The sequence below is a fragment of the Plecotus auritus genome (genome assembly GCF_963455305.1).
Source record: "Plecotus auritus genome assembly, chromosome: 11".
Classification (NCBI taxonomy): Eukaryota; Metazoa; Chordata; class Mammalia; order Chiroptera; family Vespertilionidae; genus Plecotus; species Plecotus auritus.
This window is the reverse complement of record NC_137777.1, coordinates 4,740,218-4,755,235: the sequence shown is the minus strand read 5'-3', so window position 1 is coordinate 4,755,235 and position 15,018 is coordinate 4,740,218. Positions and strand designations below refer to the sequence as shown.

The window sequence follows — 15,018 nt, the reverse complement described above, 5'->3', positions numbered from 1 at the left end:
AAAAGTATAAAAATTAGCTAAAGAAAATGGCAATTTTTTAAAGATCATAACAATTTTACTTTTTTTAAAATATAGAAATTATCCAGAATGTAGTGGGTTTTTTTTCAGTTTAGTATTATAAGGATTAATAAACTGCACATAGACATCTCTTAAATTTTGGTTAAGGTGAGTTTCACATGTAAACCAGTGTAGGTGAAAAGTGTTGATGAGATCCATAAAATTAATGAAAGGATGCGTTTAAGAAATTCCAAATTTTATTACATTATCTTATTTTTAAGTATGTAGCGCCCCCTACTGAAAGAGATCTTGTCTTGAACATTTTCATGTAACAATTTTCATTAATGTTTACAAAAAGAAGCTTGACATTTTCTATACACAAATGAGAGGCCTTTTAGTACTTTTTTCTGATTGTAGGTTTTTCTAGTATTTTGTGATAATTGAAATTCCAAAATGACAACATTTCATTTGCAGTGCCTGCAAAACAAGTGAGTAAACTAAAATGCTTTACAGATTTTTTCCTGCTCTGCCTAAGTCTTCTGGTTTTCTTCAGGGATATGTGTATTCCTCTTTAGGTTTTAGCTGAGCAATTTATTACCAATCCCTTTAATTTTAGCAAAACCCTGTCAGATAGAACTCAGGGCCTGTGCAGCAGGAAATGGGGAATGGGTCTGATAACTGTTAAGATTTTCTTAAAATATTTGTCTTGCAGGAGCAGTTCCCACATGTAAAGTCATGCATCACAGTCTTAAACTCCAATTTCCTGAGCACCCTTCAGCTGTGGTAGAAATAATCCTTATCATCATCACAGTGCTTAACTAACACTCACTGAGTGCTTATTCTGGGCCAGTTTGTTTAACCCTTTATTGACTAGGCACTTTACATGAATTAATTCATTCAAACCTTAACTCATTCAAACATTCCTATGCTTTAGGTAAGACAGTTGGTCTAGTTTACTGATAAGGAAACTATAAAATTTCTTTGAAGTCATGATTGGAATATATTGGTTAGACCAGATACGAGACCTGAATTGGATGCCAGCTGTGTAGCTGTAGTAGCTATAGGTAGTCCCACCTCCTCCAGACAGGGGCGGCACGCTCTGCTGTGCTCTATTTAGGCTACTGTGTCACGAGGCACCAGCCACCATTCTGTGTCATCTTGTTTGCTCCACCTTGTTATCACCCAAGGAGTAGCAGCAGGTGCATAGCAGACACCTTGTGGTAACGTCAGGCTTGCCCACTTGTGATAGCCGTAGAGTCTCGCCCTTTATGTCTTAGGGAGCAGCACGAATAGACACAACTTCACAACAGGCAAACTTTGTCTCGCGTCTCCCAGTTCACGTTCTCACCTGTTCAGTGTTGTATTACTGCCAGCTCCCATTCTCCATCTGCTCCCCCGAAGGCCTGTGTCCTTTCCCCAGGGGTTTGGAAAGCAGTATCACCCTCTTCCCCATAGCTGCCATTGCCTAACCCTGCTCGTAGGTGTTGGAAGACAGTGCTGGATAAGGTGAATAAACCTTCAGTGGTGAATATTTTTGGTTGTAGTGAAAAAGAAAGTAATCAGATTTGGCCAGAGGGAACATGTTTTAGGGCAAATAGGCTACCGTGCTATATTCTAGTCACTCTTTATTCTTGAAGAACCTATAGATCTTTTTATTTATGGAAGAGTGAGGAAGAGCTTGAGGAAGTTGGGGCTGTGGATCGGGATGGAAGGGTGGGCTGCATTGTCTCACTGAGGGATGAATTTTAAGTCATAGAAGCACATGATAATGTAAATGTCAGTGCACACAGATATATAGGGACGTACATATATATGGCTGAGGTTATCTGCACCCCCTTGTGGTAGTTCTCATTTGTCAGACCTTTAAAGGAACCAGCTTGGTCTTGCAGTCCTCCATCGGAAAGGGCTCAGGGCGGGAAGGGCCTCTTGGGAGGAAGCAGTGAGAGAAGTCTGAGGGAGCACTCAGGGTGCTCAGAAAGAGTGAAATCCTGGTTTGCTCAGCTTCTGAGACGTCTAGGCGAGAAATGGAGAGAATCTAGCTCATTGCTTCAAATTGTCATCATCCTCTTAGGAAAACCTAATGCTTTTGACTGGATTCTCTTATTGAAATTATATGTAGACTATTACGGTCCTTTGAGACTTTAAATGCTGACTTTTAAAAGATAGTACTGAAAGGAAGCCTCTTTTGGAGCTGCCTCTTCTCTTTGTCCATCTTCGATTTCTGAGATTTAATTTCTTAGACTTGTCTTATTTTCATTTTATTGACTTGAGATAACAATATTTATTTGGGATTCATTCTCTTAGCTAAACAAGCAGACTTGTTTAACTTTTTTTCATGATTCCATTTTCTCTTTTATAGAATTCGAATTGCTGGAATCAGGGGTATTCAAGGCGTGGTTCGCAAAACAGTTAATGATGAACTTCGGGCTACCATTTGGGAACCCCAGCATATGGATAAAATTGTTCCATCCTTGCTGTTTAACATGCAGAAGATCGAGGAGGTCGACAGGTATTGAATAAGGGCATTAGGGTTGGGGCTGCGTTGCCTTTGTGTAATGTATGTGTGCTTGCTCACTAGGCGAAGAAAGTTTTGTCTTTAGCATCATGTAAAAGTGGTCTGTAAACTTGAGTGTGTTTACCGGTAAATATGTGCCCTTTCTGAAAGATTGTTCGTCTTTTGTGATCACACAGGCTTAGTAGACCACAGATTTTCACTCATACACTTCAAGTTTTATTTGTTTTAGAATAATTTTATGCTTTATTTGCAACTTATTACTGACCATCCAAATAGTTATTTGAATTAATATTACTTAAAGTTGCAAGTGTAAGAAATAGAAATTATAGCTAAACTTTTGTTATTCTTTAGAGATCCAGCATGCTTTTCATGGGGTTAGAAATAACCAAAATAATAATGGTAACAATAGTAGCAGCTATTTACTTTATAATTTTCTCAATAAAAAGGTTAAACTGTGTTTATTCCTTGCTCATTCTTTAAGATATTTGGGGACAAAAAGCAAGTGTCATTTTGCCATTTCTGAGAAGTGAAATCTGCTCTGTTTAACTTTAGAACCAGTGTTAGGGTTCTTACGTTTGCGTTTATTATTTCTCTTCCCTTCCAGTCGCATAGGCCCTCCTTCTTCTCCCTCCGCAGCTGACAAAGAGGAGAATCCCGCTGTGCTGGCTGAAAACTGTCTCAGAGAGCTGCTGGGTCGAGCGACTTTTGGGAATATGAATAATGCTGTTAGGCCCGTTTTTGCGTAAGTAGTTGGTATTTTCCTGGTTATTTGGGACTGTACTGTATTCTGTGTTAACTTACTTACAGAGGACAGTACCATTTCTGTATGAGGGCGTTACTAATGGAGCAGTGTAGCATTGTGGGAAGACTGCAGGATTGAGTCCCATACCACATGTTTGAGTTGGTCCAACCGCTTCCCCAGCTTTTTCTCCTTAAAAGTGAAGGGCAGTCATGTGCTTGATGCCAGGTGCATCATTTATCTCAAATTCCTGCCCACAGACCTTGAAATGCGTACCCACGGTAAACTATTAAAACTAACGGCGTCCAAGCATCAGGTATCTGGTTTTGTTAACCTCTGAGTTCGGGCCCTCCTATTGGCTGGCTTGTTTCCTGGCTTCTTTCTGCAGGGGCCGGACTGCCCTGGGGCACACCCTGGGCTCTGAGTAAATCTCTTCTTCCCGCAGTGATGAGTCAGAGCAGGAGGAGCACATCTCTGATCGGTACTTGTACTCGCCCCTCCGCACAACATGTTTGTGAGCTTTGAGGTTCTCCACGTACGCACCATCTTCCAAGCCTTGTCAAGGCGTTGGGTTTAACAGTCTTCGATGACAGGGCTACTACTAATATTCTGTGTAATTGCTGCACATTTTTGCAAGTCTTGCTTTTGTTAATCATTTGCCTTGTTCTTTTCCCTTCCTGATCATAAGAATGTGTTTATAGAATATATAAAGCAGTCTTGATGTAACATCTAGAAGTCTTTACTTAGGGGAAATACTTGGGTTCAAAGTTGAACTTCAGTTATAAAAATTTGTAAACCACAAAATTTTATTAAAAATCAGAGAATCATTAGATTTTCAAAAGGATCTGTGATTTTCATCACCTGCCCCCCCTCCAAAATTACCATTTAAGGACTCTGAGCTTATAAAAAAATATACTAATAATCAAAATGATGTCAATTATAACTAAAGGCAGATTTATTTATTAATGTCCAGACATGCTGATTTAAGAATTCAAGTTTTTACCTTAATATTTTTATTATTATTATTTTTTTTACCAAAAAGTACAATGTGAAGCCTTAAAAATCTATAGAGTTAGCCTGGAAGGTAGAAATTGCCCAATTATACTGTACTTGAATAACATGGAAGTGGGCTATATTCCATGTAGAGCTTGATGGACTTAAAACCCGATTCTGTGATGGTTAATTAATGTTAATGAAATAGTTAATTATGTATTAGCTGTTTAGATAATTAAATATTAAACGTCCTCTGCAAGTAAGGTATCAGATATTTTGGGGACTATATACCTGAGTAAAACTGCCCTGGTCCTTAACAAACTTGATGGCTAATTGACATGCACTTATAATGAAATACAATATATATGTTATGAGAAAAGGCCAAAAAGTGCTATGGCGGGTTAAAGCACAGAATTCAAGTTGAAGTTGGGCTATTGGGGTGGTTTCTTTGGAGGTAGGCTTAGCTGTAGCAGTAGGTCTTAGCAGGTTGAGATGCGTGAACAGAGGCAGAAAACAGGGTGACTTCAGTGCATACTCAACTGTTCAGATTCTTGCCTTTTTGTGGAGTTTAGAATGAGCGACTTTTCTTTCTTGCCAGCTCATCTGGGTATTTAAAAGTCTTACACATATTCTAGCCTTTTATTGTTGGTGTTTTATGAAAGAATTTGGCATTTGGGGGAAATATATATCATATATCTGGAATTAGAACATTGACTTTCTTTTAAATAATTTTTTGATTGCAAAGGTTTGCATGTTGTCAAGGATTCAAAAGGAAAATAAGTTTAATAAAAAAGAAATTATTAAAGTAATTTTCTTATTGTTAATTACAGGCATTTAGATCATCACAAACTGTGGGATCCCAATGAATTTGCAGTTCACTGTTTTAAAATTATAATGTATTCCATTCAGGTAAGTAATTTTGGTTCTGTGTTGATAATCATTTCATCAGAGATATAGAACACTGTAGGACAGTGATTTTCAACCAGTGTACCACGGCACACTGGTGTCCCACAAGCATTGTTAAAACATGCAGTACCTGACTATGTAGTCAGGGGCACCAACCTCTTTTCCCTGAGATTGCCAAATTTTAAAAAATGACCACAGGCAACACAACAATAGCCTTTCAGTCTGAATGCATCAAAATGATACCATTTTTCTTTTTAGTCAGAGTGACAAAAAAATACACTTGTTGGTGTGCCACAGAATTTTAGTAATTAGTTTATGTGTGCCATGAGATGAAAAAGGTTGAAAATTGCTGCTATAAGATATAAAACATGTTCTTAATTTTGTTGTCTCATTTATTTTTATTTACTACTTAATTGTTTTTCTTTGCCAGGATGTAATAAAAAGAATGAAATGATTGTATGATAGTGCTGTTATTGTGCATTTATTTAATACAATTGTGCACTTCTATTTCACTGATAAACTAGTATTGGAATTGATATTTGTGACAGCAGTGTGTAGCTGATAACAACGACCGTTCATTGAGTATCTACTCTGCAGTAGAGCCTGTGTTCACTCCTGGTCTTTGTAGAAGCTGTGCTGGGACACTCCTGTCTACTGCAGAGGACCCTTTGTCTTCCCTCGAAACCAGAACAGACCAGTTAGCTCTCAATTAGTGGGATTTTAGGTCTGTTTTTACACCGTGTATGTTTGTACCATAAAAGTCATTAATTCAAAGGAGGTAAGGTTGTAAGAAACACAACTTCTACTGTCTGTCATACCAGGATTTATATCCTAGGTGTGCTGTTTACAAGACTTACGCTTTTTTAGACTTGCATCCCAATGCATTTACAGTTATTGATCAAATTTATGTATATTGGTAAAATGTCTGTTGTAAATTGCAAATTTCATATCTTCTTGATTTAAATTTCATCAGGTACACATTGATAAGATTTTCTTTTTGATAATGGCTCATGATTAGATTAAAGCTTTGTGTAGCATTGTTTGTATTCACAATAAAAAGCAGTATTTATCTAGTTTGGGTAGGAGAGAGGTACTATAAATGTCATGTCTGTTTGTTTTTTAACATTTTGTTCTGTTATCAAATTGTAAGAGTATGTAAGTGTTCTTTATGAAATTACAGAAAAATATAAAGAGAATAAAAATTTCTCATGAATTCTCCTGCCAGAAATGGCCAGCTTTAATATTTGGGTATATATAATTCTAGTCTTTTATACTCTTAAAAATCCAGATTGAATTTTATTAAACCTAATATTTTGCAACTTACTTTTTTCACTCAGGATATCATAAATATTTTCCAGTATCCCTATTTATTCTTTAAAAGGATGATTTTTAATGGCTACATATTGTTCTGTAACATAAGTACTGGCTCCTGTTATTGGACGTCTAAGTGTCACGTGGTCTTGTTATGAATTCTGCTGGGATGCATATAACAGTTCATATGTCTTTGGGCTTTTTTTTTTCTTTCAGGCTCAGTATTCTCACCACGTGATCCAGGAGATTCTAGGGCACCTTGATGCTCGTAAAAAAGATTCTCCACGGGTTCGAGCAGGTATCATTCAGGTTCTGTTAGAGGCTGTCGCCATTGCTGCCAAAGGTTCCATAGGTGAGTGCCAGCAAAAAAACAGAAACAGAGAAACCACGACTGCCTTAATCTATTTCAGAATGTTTTCAGTCGATAGCACAGTGTATGCAAAACCCTCTGAAAATATTTCTAATGTTTTTAAATGTGCTGTAATTCTTTTTTTTGAAATTTTGGGTTCACATGATTATTCTCAGACTTACTTAGTGTACAGTTAATTAAGCATTTTCCCCTCAAGTCAATCTCTCCTTCCATTCCTCCTTTTTTCTAATAAAGATTTTTGGATGCCAATGATATGCTAAAGATTTGGGAGGATACAAATAAAAGAAACATAGTTTACTTAGAGTTAAACAACTCTACCTAGTACTGTAATGAAAGGCAGAATTGGATCACCTATAGTGGTCGGCAAACTCATTAGTCAACAGAGTCAAATATCAACAGTACAACGATTGAAATTTCTTTTGAGAGCCAAATTTTTTAGACTTAAACTTCTTCTAACGCCACTTCTTCAAAATAGACTCTCCTAGGCCGTGGTATTTTGTGGAAGAGCCACACTCAAGGGGCCAAAGAGCCGTATATGGCTCGCGAGCCGCAGTTTGCCGACCACAGACCTATAAGAAAATCAGGGTCAGAGAAGTGAGGGAAAGTGGATTGGCAAGAGCAAATATCATGCAGCCTGTTTGGCTACAAGGTGTGGTGGCTGTGCAGAGGAAGTCAGAGAAGTGGCTTTCAAGTTCAGGTTGTGGCCAGATCACAGATGCAGCTCTGCAGTTGATGGATACTCATTAAAGAGTTACTATAATCTTTGTCAGAGATATATTGTAGGATAATTCATCTGGCTGCAAAATGCAGGACATTAGAAATAACAGGGGTTGTCATCGTGAGGGAAGGGACTAACGTCGATGGCAGCGATAGGAAGGTCAAGTCAACAGGATTTCATAGCTGACTATACGGATAAAGAAAAGGGACGGGACAGATCGTGATTTTTTTACCTACACGTGGTTAGAAGAATGGAAGGGTCTTTAACAAAATTAGTGGCATTAGGAGGAAAATCTGGTTATATTTTTTTGGTTCAAAATCAAAGTGGAAATATTCTACTGATACATTCTCACATTCATTCACTGTCAAATAAGAGTAGGCCTTTTGATATGACTTCTCACTGCTTATGTTGTAACTTACCTCAAAGAGATGGCAGCAGGCATATCATTGGGAAGTTATGTGGGGCTGCCATGTGCTGGGCGCTGTACATCCCAGAAAGTGTTAGAATGTGGCTGGCTGTCTGGTAATTGAGGCAAATTCTTCCTTCTTCAGCTGCAACGGATGCAAAATAACTTTCCTATGCTACAGTGAGCTATAATATCATAATTCTATGGATTCTGACACAACAGTCAAGTTAAATGTTGTCCCCATACATATTATTTTGAATGGACAAGATTAAATAGGTAGAAAGTTTTGAGAAATCTTTATAAGTGTATACACATTTTGTGTGGCTTAGACAGGGATTCAAACAGTGAGCTGCTTAGAGATGCCAGTAAGTGTTTGTTGGAGTAACTGGGACTTTAGTTAGATACGTCTCATTTACTTTCTTAATGAACTGGTTAGTGCATAAATTAGTGAGTATTTCCAGTTACTTAGGACATATCCAGAAATCTCTGGAGGAATTTGGGAGTTGGCTTTGAGTGCGCAGTTGGGAAGGGGTGTCTGCTCACCTCCATGACCCCCTCCAGGACCCACGGTGCTGGAGGTCTTCAACACGCTGTTGAAGCACCTGCGTCTCAGTGTGGAATTCGAAGCGAACGATGTCCAGGGGGGATCGATGGGCAGTGTCAGCTTAAACTCAGCCTCCAAAGACAACGACGAGAAGATCGTGCAGAATGCCATCATCCAAACGATAGGTGAGTCCCTTTCCCTTTCCTAACTCCCATGTGAAGCAGCAGTTAAGAAGCTCTTGCTTAAACAGTTGGTATCAGTGTATGGTAAGCTTAGCTTTCATTGTGACTCCTAAATTGATTTGCATTGTTTATGGGTTTGCATTGATATTTTAAGATGGTATATCAAATCAGCTCATCTTGTTTTCACAAAGTTAATATAAATTGCTTTTGCAACTTCTAGTTAATTCAGTGTTACTGTTTTACTTTAGAATGTTTAACTTATTGTTTCTCAAGTATTTCATTATAAACGAATATACAGCAGATTTGAGCAATATTTCTGTGACACAACACATTCAGAAATAAAATGTGAAAATTAAAACATGACAGAGAATAAATGCAGTGCAGCACAGAAAGTAAGATTTCTATGTAAACCACTCTTCTGGTTTCCTTGTTGAAGTTCTCGGTGCCCTGGCAGGTAGCAGGTGAGATGCATATTCCTGGCTGTGGGCCTTGGGACACGCTGCTGTAGCTTCAGCACTGGAAGTTAGGAGGCTGCTGGCCAAGTTCTTTCTCTTAAAATTACCAAAACATAGCTCCGTGCTGTGTTTCTGGGGGTCATGAGCATTTTTATCCAGCAGTTCCAGTACAAGCAATGGGTACAGAGAAGGAGTTAATTTCAGGACTCTCCTCACAGTGAGTCATGCTAGAGCAGTGGTTCTCAACCTTTCTAATGCCGCGACCCTTTAATACAGTTCCTCATGTGGTGGTGATCCCCAACCATAACATTATTTTCGTTGCTACTTCATAACTGTAATTTTGCTACTGTTAATGAATCGTAATGTAAATATCTGTGTTTTCCGATGGTCTTAGGCTCTACAGCAGCGGCTCTCAACCTGTGGGTCGCCTAAGACCATCAGAAAACACAGATATTTACATTACGATTCATAACAGTAGCAAAATTACAGTTATGAAGTAGCAACGAAAATAATGTTATGGTTGGGGGTCACCACCACATGAGGAACTGTATTAAAGCGTCGCGGCATTAGGAAGGTTGAGAACCACTGTGCTAGAGACTTTATGTCCTGGTGGTAACAACAGACTCCCTTGGAACAGAAAGTCAGTGTCCAGTTTTGTAGGGTGATTAGAAACATTTCTAATTGGGTTCTTGGAGAGTTAAAAGTACCTTATAAGGAGGAAGGAGAGAGTGATAACGGCATAGGCCTCATCTCAGGCCTTAATATTAGCTGTGTAGTTTCTTGTGTGAGTTCTTAACCTCTCTTGTCCTCATGTCCACTAGACGAAACTGAGGCTAATAATAGTAACTAGTCTCATAAGGTTGTTGTGAGGTCCAAATACAAAGGAGTTTATTTCTCCCAAAATATATGTTCCTTAAGTGTTAGCTAGAATAATACATTTTATGCAGATTGAGTAATATTAAGATCATGCGATTTTTTATTGCTGAAGTATGTGATAATGGGAAATGATTTTTAACTCATGTCCAATTAAAATCATGAGTAGAACAACTTGAGTTTGTATAAGTAGATTATTATTAACTCCAACTAGGGGCCCAGTGCACGAATATGTGCACCTTGAAAGGAACTGTGGGCTGTGAGGCTGCTGTGGGCACAGGGGCCGGTCTCGGCCCATCTTATGCACCCCAGCCCAGCCCCTCCCGCTGTGGCCACCTCCCACCCCCGTTCCCTGTCTGCTGGCAGCCCCACTCTCACCACCACCGCTCCCATGTGCTGACAGCACCAGCCCCACTCACACCCGCTGACGGCGTGGAGCAATTAGGGCTGGCACCAGCAGCAGGTGCAAGAGGCAGCTGCTGACCCTGATCGCTCCTCAGGAGCAGGGGGAGGTGGAGAAACCCTGACGGACGATCGGGTTCTACAGCTGCCTCTCACACCTGCTGATGGCGCCGAATGATCGGGGCTGGCACCAGGCACCAGGAGCAGGTGTCAGTGGCGGCTCCGGCGCCAACAGCAGGTGCGAGCACCCGGTGGGACCGTGGCGTGTGGGAGCAAAGAATTTTTAGTAACCACCAGAGCAGGGGTGGGCAAACTTTTTGACTCGAGGGCCACAATGGGTTCTTAAACTGGACCGGAGGGCCGGAACAAAAGCATGGATGTAGTGTTTGTGTGAACTAATATAAATTCAAAGTAAAGGAGCGGAGGGGGAGAGCAAGAGAACCCTCCGCTCTTTTGGCTCTGCGGGCCGGATAGAACAGCCGAACGGGTCGGATCTGGCCCGCGGGCTTGCCCACGGCTGCACCAGAGGCTCGCTCCAATGACAGCACTGGCACCCCACCTTGGTCTGGCGCCCCCACTCACCTGCTCCACCATCCCGCTGCAGCCGATGCCTGCCATGTTCCGCACTCTGCTGCCTGCTGCCGACGCTCACCATGTTCCACACACACCCCCTGATGGTCAGCACACATCGTAGCAACCGGTTGTTCGATTGTTCTGCTGTTTGGTCTGTTTGCATATAAAAGCCTAATATGATGTGTCTGGTCATCTGGTTAGCCATTCAACCAATCAAAGCATAATATGCTAAGGCCGCTCAACTGCTCCCTGTGACGTGCACCGATCACCAGAGGGCAAATGGTTGACCGGTCAACCAGCTGCTATGATGTGCACTGACCACCAGCGGGCAGTCAGTTGACTGGTCAACCACTCGCTGTGACATGCACTGACCACCGGGGGCAGACACTCCGACCAGTAGGTTAGCTTGCTGCTGGGGTCTGGCCAATTGGGACTGAGCAAGATTGATCGAACATGCCCTGGAGCCCTCCTGCGGTCCCTCCCTGGCTGGCCAACCTCCTGCATCCCTCCCCGGCCCCAGTCATGCATCGGTGGGATCCCTTGGCCTGTTCTGCACCCTCTCGCAATCCTGGACCCCTCGCAGGATGTCGGAGAGCCGGTTTTAGCCCTATCACACAGGCCAGGCCACGGGACCCCACTGGTGCACGAATTTGTGCACCGGGCCTCTAGTATATAGATAATAGGGGCTGATTACAAGTCAGAAGGTCTCTGTAATGATTGTGTTGTACATTTTAAGATCTGAACAAAAATAGCCATGATTTGATACCTGTTTCGATCTTTCAAAGAAACAACAAAGTTTGAAGTTTAAGTGTTAATTAAATTTTGTAAATATTTTATGACCAGGAATTAAGCCTTCAAAACCTATAGCAGGTAAGTTTAAAATATCCACAAAACCCAAGAGTGCATGAGAAAAATGACAAGTAAACAAGTTACTGTTTTTTAACATCAGCTGAATTATGTGTTTTGATTTAACTCACAGAGTGGCCCATTATGACATTCTAAAACATTTAACAATCCTAGGAAAACCAAGGTAGTAACCTAATTATTGACCTCTTTACCTAAGTGTGTCCTCATTATTGACTTCCTTATTAGAATAAAAAAGTAGGCTCACAGTATATGGACAAGAGTTCATTAGAAATACTAACAAAAGGTGTTTTTTTCCTTTTTCTAAAACTCCAACTCAAATTGATGATGATTTTCCACTGTTAACTATAGTCAATTATATAAATCTTATCTATGATTAAATGATTTTGATTAAATGAAATTTTAATTTCATTAGTGTTTAAAGACATTGTTTACCACATATTGAAAGATTTGGTATAAAATGTAATTTTTTACTATATGGAGAAATTTCAATTTGTAAAATTTATCTTAATATTTTTATAGGGTTCTTTGGAAGTAACCTACCAGATTATCAGAGGTCAGAAATCATGATGTTCATTATGGGGAAGGTACCAGTTTTTGGAACATCCACTCATACTTTGGACGTCAGTCAACTAGGGTATGCATATGTAGTTTTCCAACTATAAATTTCAACATAATCTTGATTTAATTTCATTTTAAAGAAATCCAGAAAGTGTTGTATTGTTTCTTTAATCACTAGCACTAAAAGTCCTGTGGAAAGTAGTATGTTTATGGTGCTAGATTGCTAAGCAATTGAATCAGCACTGTGTGCTTTTAGAATCAGTTTTCAGCATATCATAAATTCTCTAATTTTCTGTGTCTTTTATGGACCACATGGAAGGTTTATTTAGCTTGGATATTGTCTATATACCTAGGTATTTAGGGTAAAGCCTCAAGTGTTCTGTAAAAATTTAATAATTAAAATCAGGGTAGCAGGAATGTTGATTTATTCCTACAATTCTAAAACTGAAAGTGATTTTAAAGATCCTGTGTCTTGGTCACCTCATTTTATAGATTTGATTTGATTTACAACATGCTAAAGCTTTAGTTTGTGAATATTTTTGTGTGTTTTGCTACTTTAGTAAGGAAATAATAGTCTTATTTGATTTACATTTCTTTGACTATTAATTAGATAACCCATTTTCCACTTGTTTTTTGAATCATCTGGTTCTACCTCTTAAATATATTAGTCACTTATATTTGCAGTAAATGTATTTCCCAACTTATGGTATCTTTTTGTGTTGTTTTGTTATATATTCATATGCTTTAATTTTCATGTCATTACATGGATAGATCTGTTTCCTTTGAGAGCCAATAACTTTAATATTTTTGTTTGAATTTTATTTTTTTACATTTAGCTCTTTAATTCATATTAAACTTAGAGTATAAAGGGAGCCATGACTTAGCTATTAAAATCTACTTAGCCAATATGAGTAGAGTTTTAAAATCAGTAAATAATAAGTAAATGAAGTCATGTGGATGTTAATTACTATTAATAAGATAATGCTAGTATGCTGTGTCTTTTAGGGACTTGGGAACCAGGCGGATTCAGATAATGTTGCTGAGATCCTTGCTTATGGTAAGACATTTACGAAGGTGAAGAGCACGCCTCCTTACATTATTGAGGAGGTGAAAGCAGCTTTACATTATGAGCCTCTTTTCTTATATAGTCAGGTACTGTTTATGGTTAGTTTTCTCTGTGGTGTATGTAATTAAATATTAGGCTTTCATTTTCTTATGTTTTATTATGCTTTTACTATTTATTCCTACTTCTCCTGTCGTCTTATTTGGCATTCATGATGATAAAACATACAGAGGACAGGCAGTATTGCCCTGTGATAGATGGAGATGCCTGGGCTCAGAGACTTGCGCTGGAGATAGTGGAGGAGGGTCACCACGTCACGGAGCTAAAGAATAGAACTTGGGCTGAAATCCAGTGTGTCTGTGTATCGTGCTCTTCTTTCACGTACGGACCAAATCAGGGCTTCTTCTTGGGGAAATGATTCAGCCATAAGTAGCTGGAAAGGAAAAGCATGTCTAACATGGGAGGCCCTGTGCTCACTTCACAGTAATCATATTCATCTTTGCCGCAGCGACCCCTCACCTAATGCTGGTCCCGGCTTACTGTTTGGAATGGGTCCTTTCCCCGTCAGTACTGTCAACAGTTAGTCTGCGCATCTTCATTGTCCATGGTTTCACCTTGTGAAAGGAGTATTTCATACCCAGGGAGAAGTACAGAAACATCTTCTGTAATTTTCATGGTACTCCTGTTCATGGAACTTGTCATAAAGAAATTTTAAGTTCTAATATAGCCAAATTTATCACTCATTCCTGTGTTTCGTTCTTTTTTGTGTCTTCACTCCTTGCCTCTTCTGATGACATAAGCACATTTGTTTATATTTTCTTGCAAAAGTTTTTAAAATTTGGCTTTCTACATCTAAAACTTTGATCTGAAGATTATTTTTATATGTGGTGTGGGACATGGATATATTTTTAATTTTTAGGGGAGTAGCAGTTGTCTCACCAATATCTTTGCTTGCTTATAAGGTCACCTCCATCCTATAATACATGTTCCAAATATGTTTGCAAATATAAATATACATTTAAATTACCACCTCAAATTTTATCTGGTCCTATTTTTCATTAAACAAATTCCCTAGTAGATCATCTTGACCTAATCCTACTTGTACCACGTAGTCAGCTGAATGAAGGTCTGTGTGGTATAATTAAAATGTTTAACAGCATTTAAGATATGCTGAAGATATGAAAAGCTTACAATTTAGAATATAGGGATTCACTCAGAAATGTCAAATCAAGTATGTAATAAAGTACCACTTTTCAAACTGAAAATGTATTCCTGTTAACCTAAACTGCTTAATTTAAAAGAATAATTTAAACATTTTCAGCTCTTACTTGAACCATTTGCTAGCTAATCTTATATTCATTTAGTACTGATTACTTGTCCCATATATTCTTAACCTCTCTGACCCTCGGTTTTCTCGTATAAAGTGGGGATGCACGCATGCCCACCTCACAGGGATGTGGGGAGGATGCAGCTGATGCACGTGGTGCTTAGACCGCTGCCTGGCGTGTGGAAAATGTGAGCTGTCATTACGGTTACTCTCTTCACG

At 39.2% G+C, this 15,018-nt stretch overlaps 1 protein-coding gene across 1 annotated transcript in view; it reads left to right on the top strand.

Annotated features, from left to right (window-relative positions):
* Positions 1 to 15,018, top strand: part of EFR3A (EFR3 homolog A) — a 57,891-nt gene that overhangs the window by 23,272 nt on the left and 19,601 nt on the right. The window contains exons 6-12 of the mRNA XM_080646926.1: positions 2,357 to 2,506; positions 3,117 to 3,254; positions 5,075 to 5,153; positions 6,678 to 6,813; positions 8,517 to 8,684; positions 12,371 to 12,485; positions 13,415 to 13,466. Of these exons, the coding sequence (XP_080503052.1) occupies positions 2,357 to 2,506; positions 3,117 to 3,254; positions 5,075 to 5,153; positions 6,678 to 6,813; positions 8,517 to 8,684; positions 12,371 to 12,485; positions 13,415 to 13,466 (838 nt within the window). The remainder of the gene's footprint in view (positions 1 to 2,356; positions 2,507 to 3,116; positions 3,255 to 5,074; positions 5,154 to 6,677; positions 6,814 to 8,516; positions 8,685 to 12,370; positions 12,486 to 13,414; positions 13,467 to 15,018) is intronic.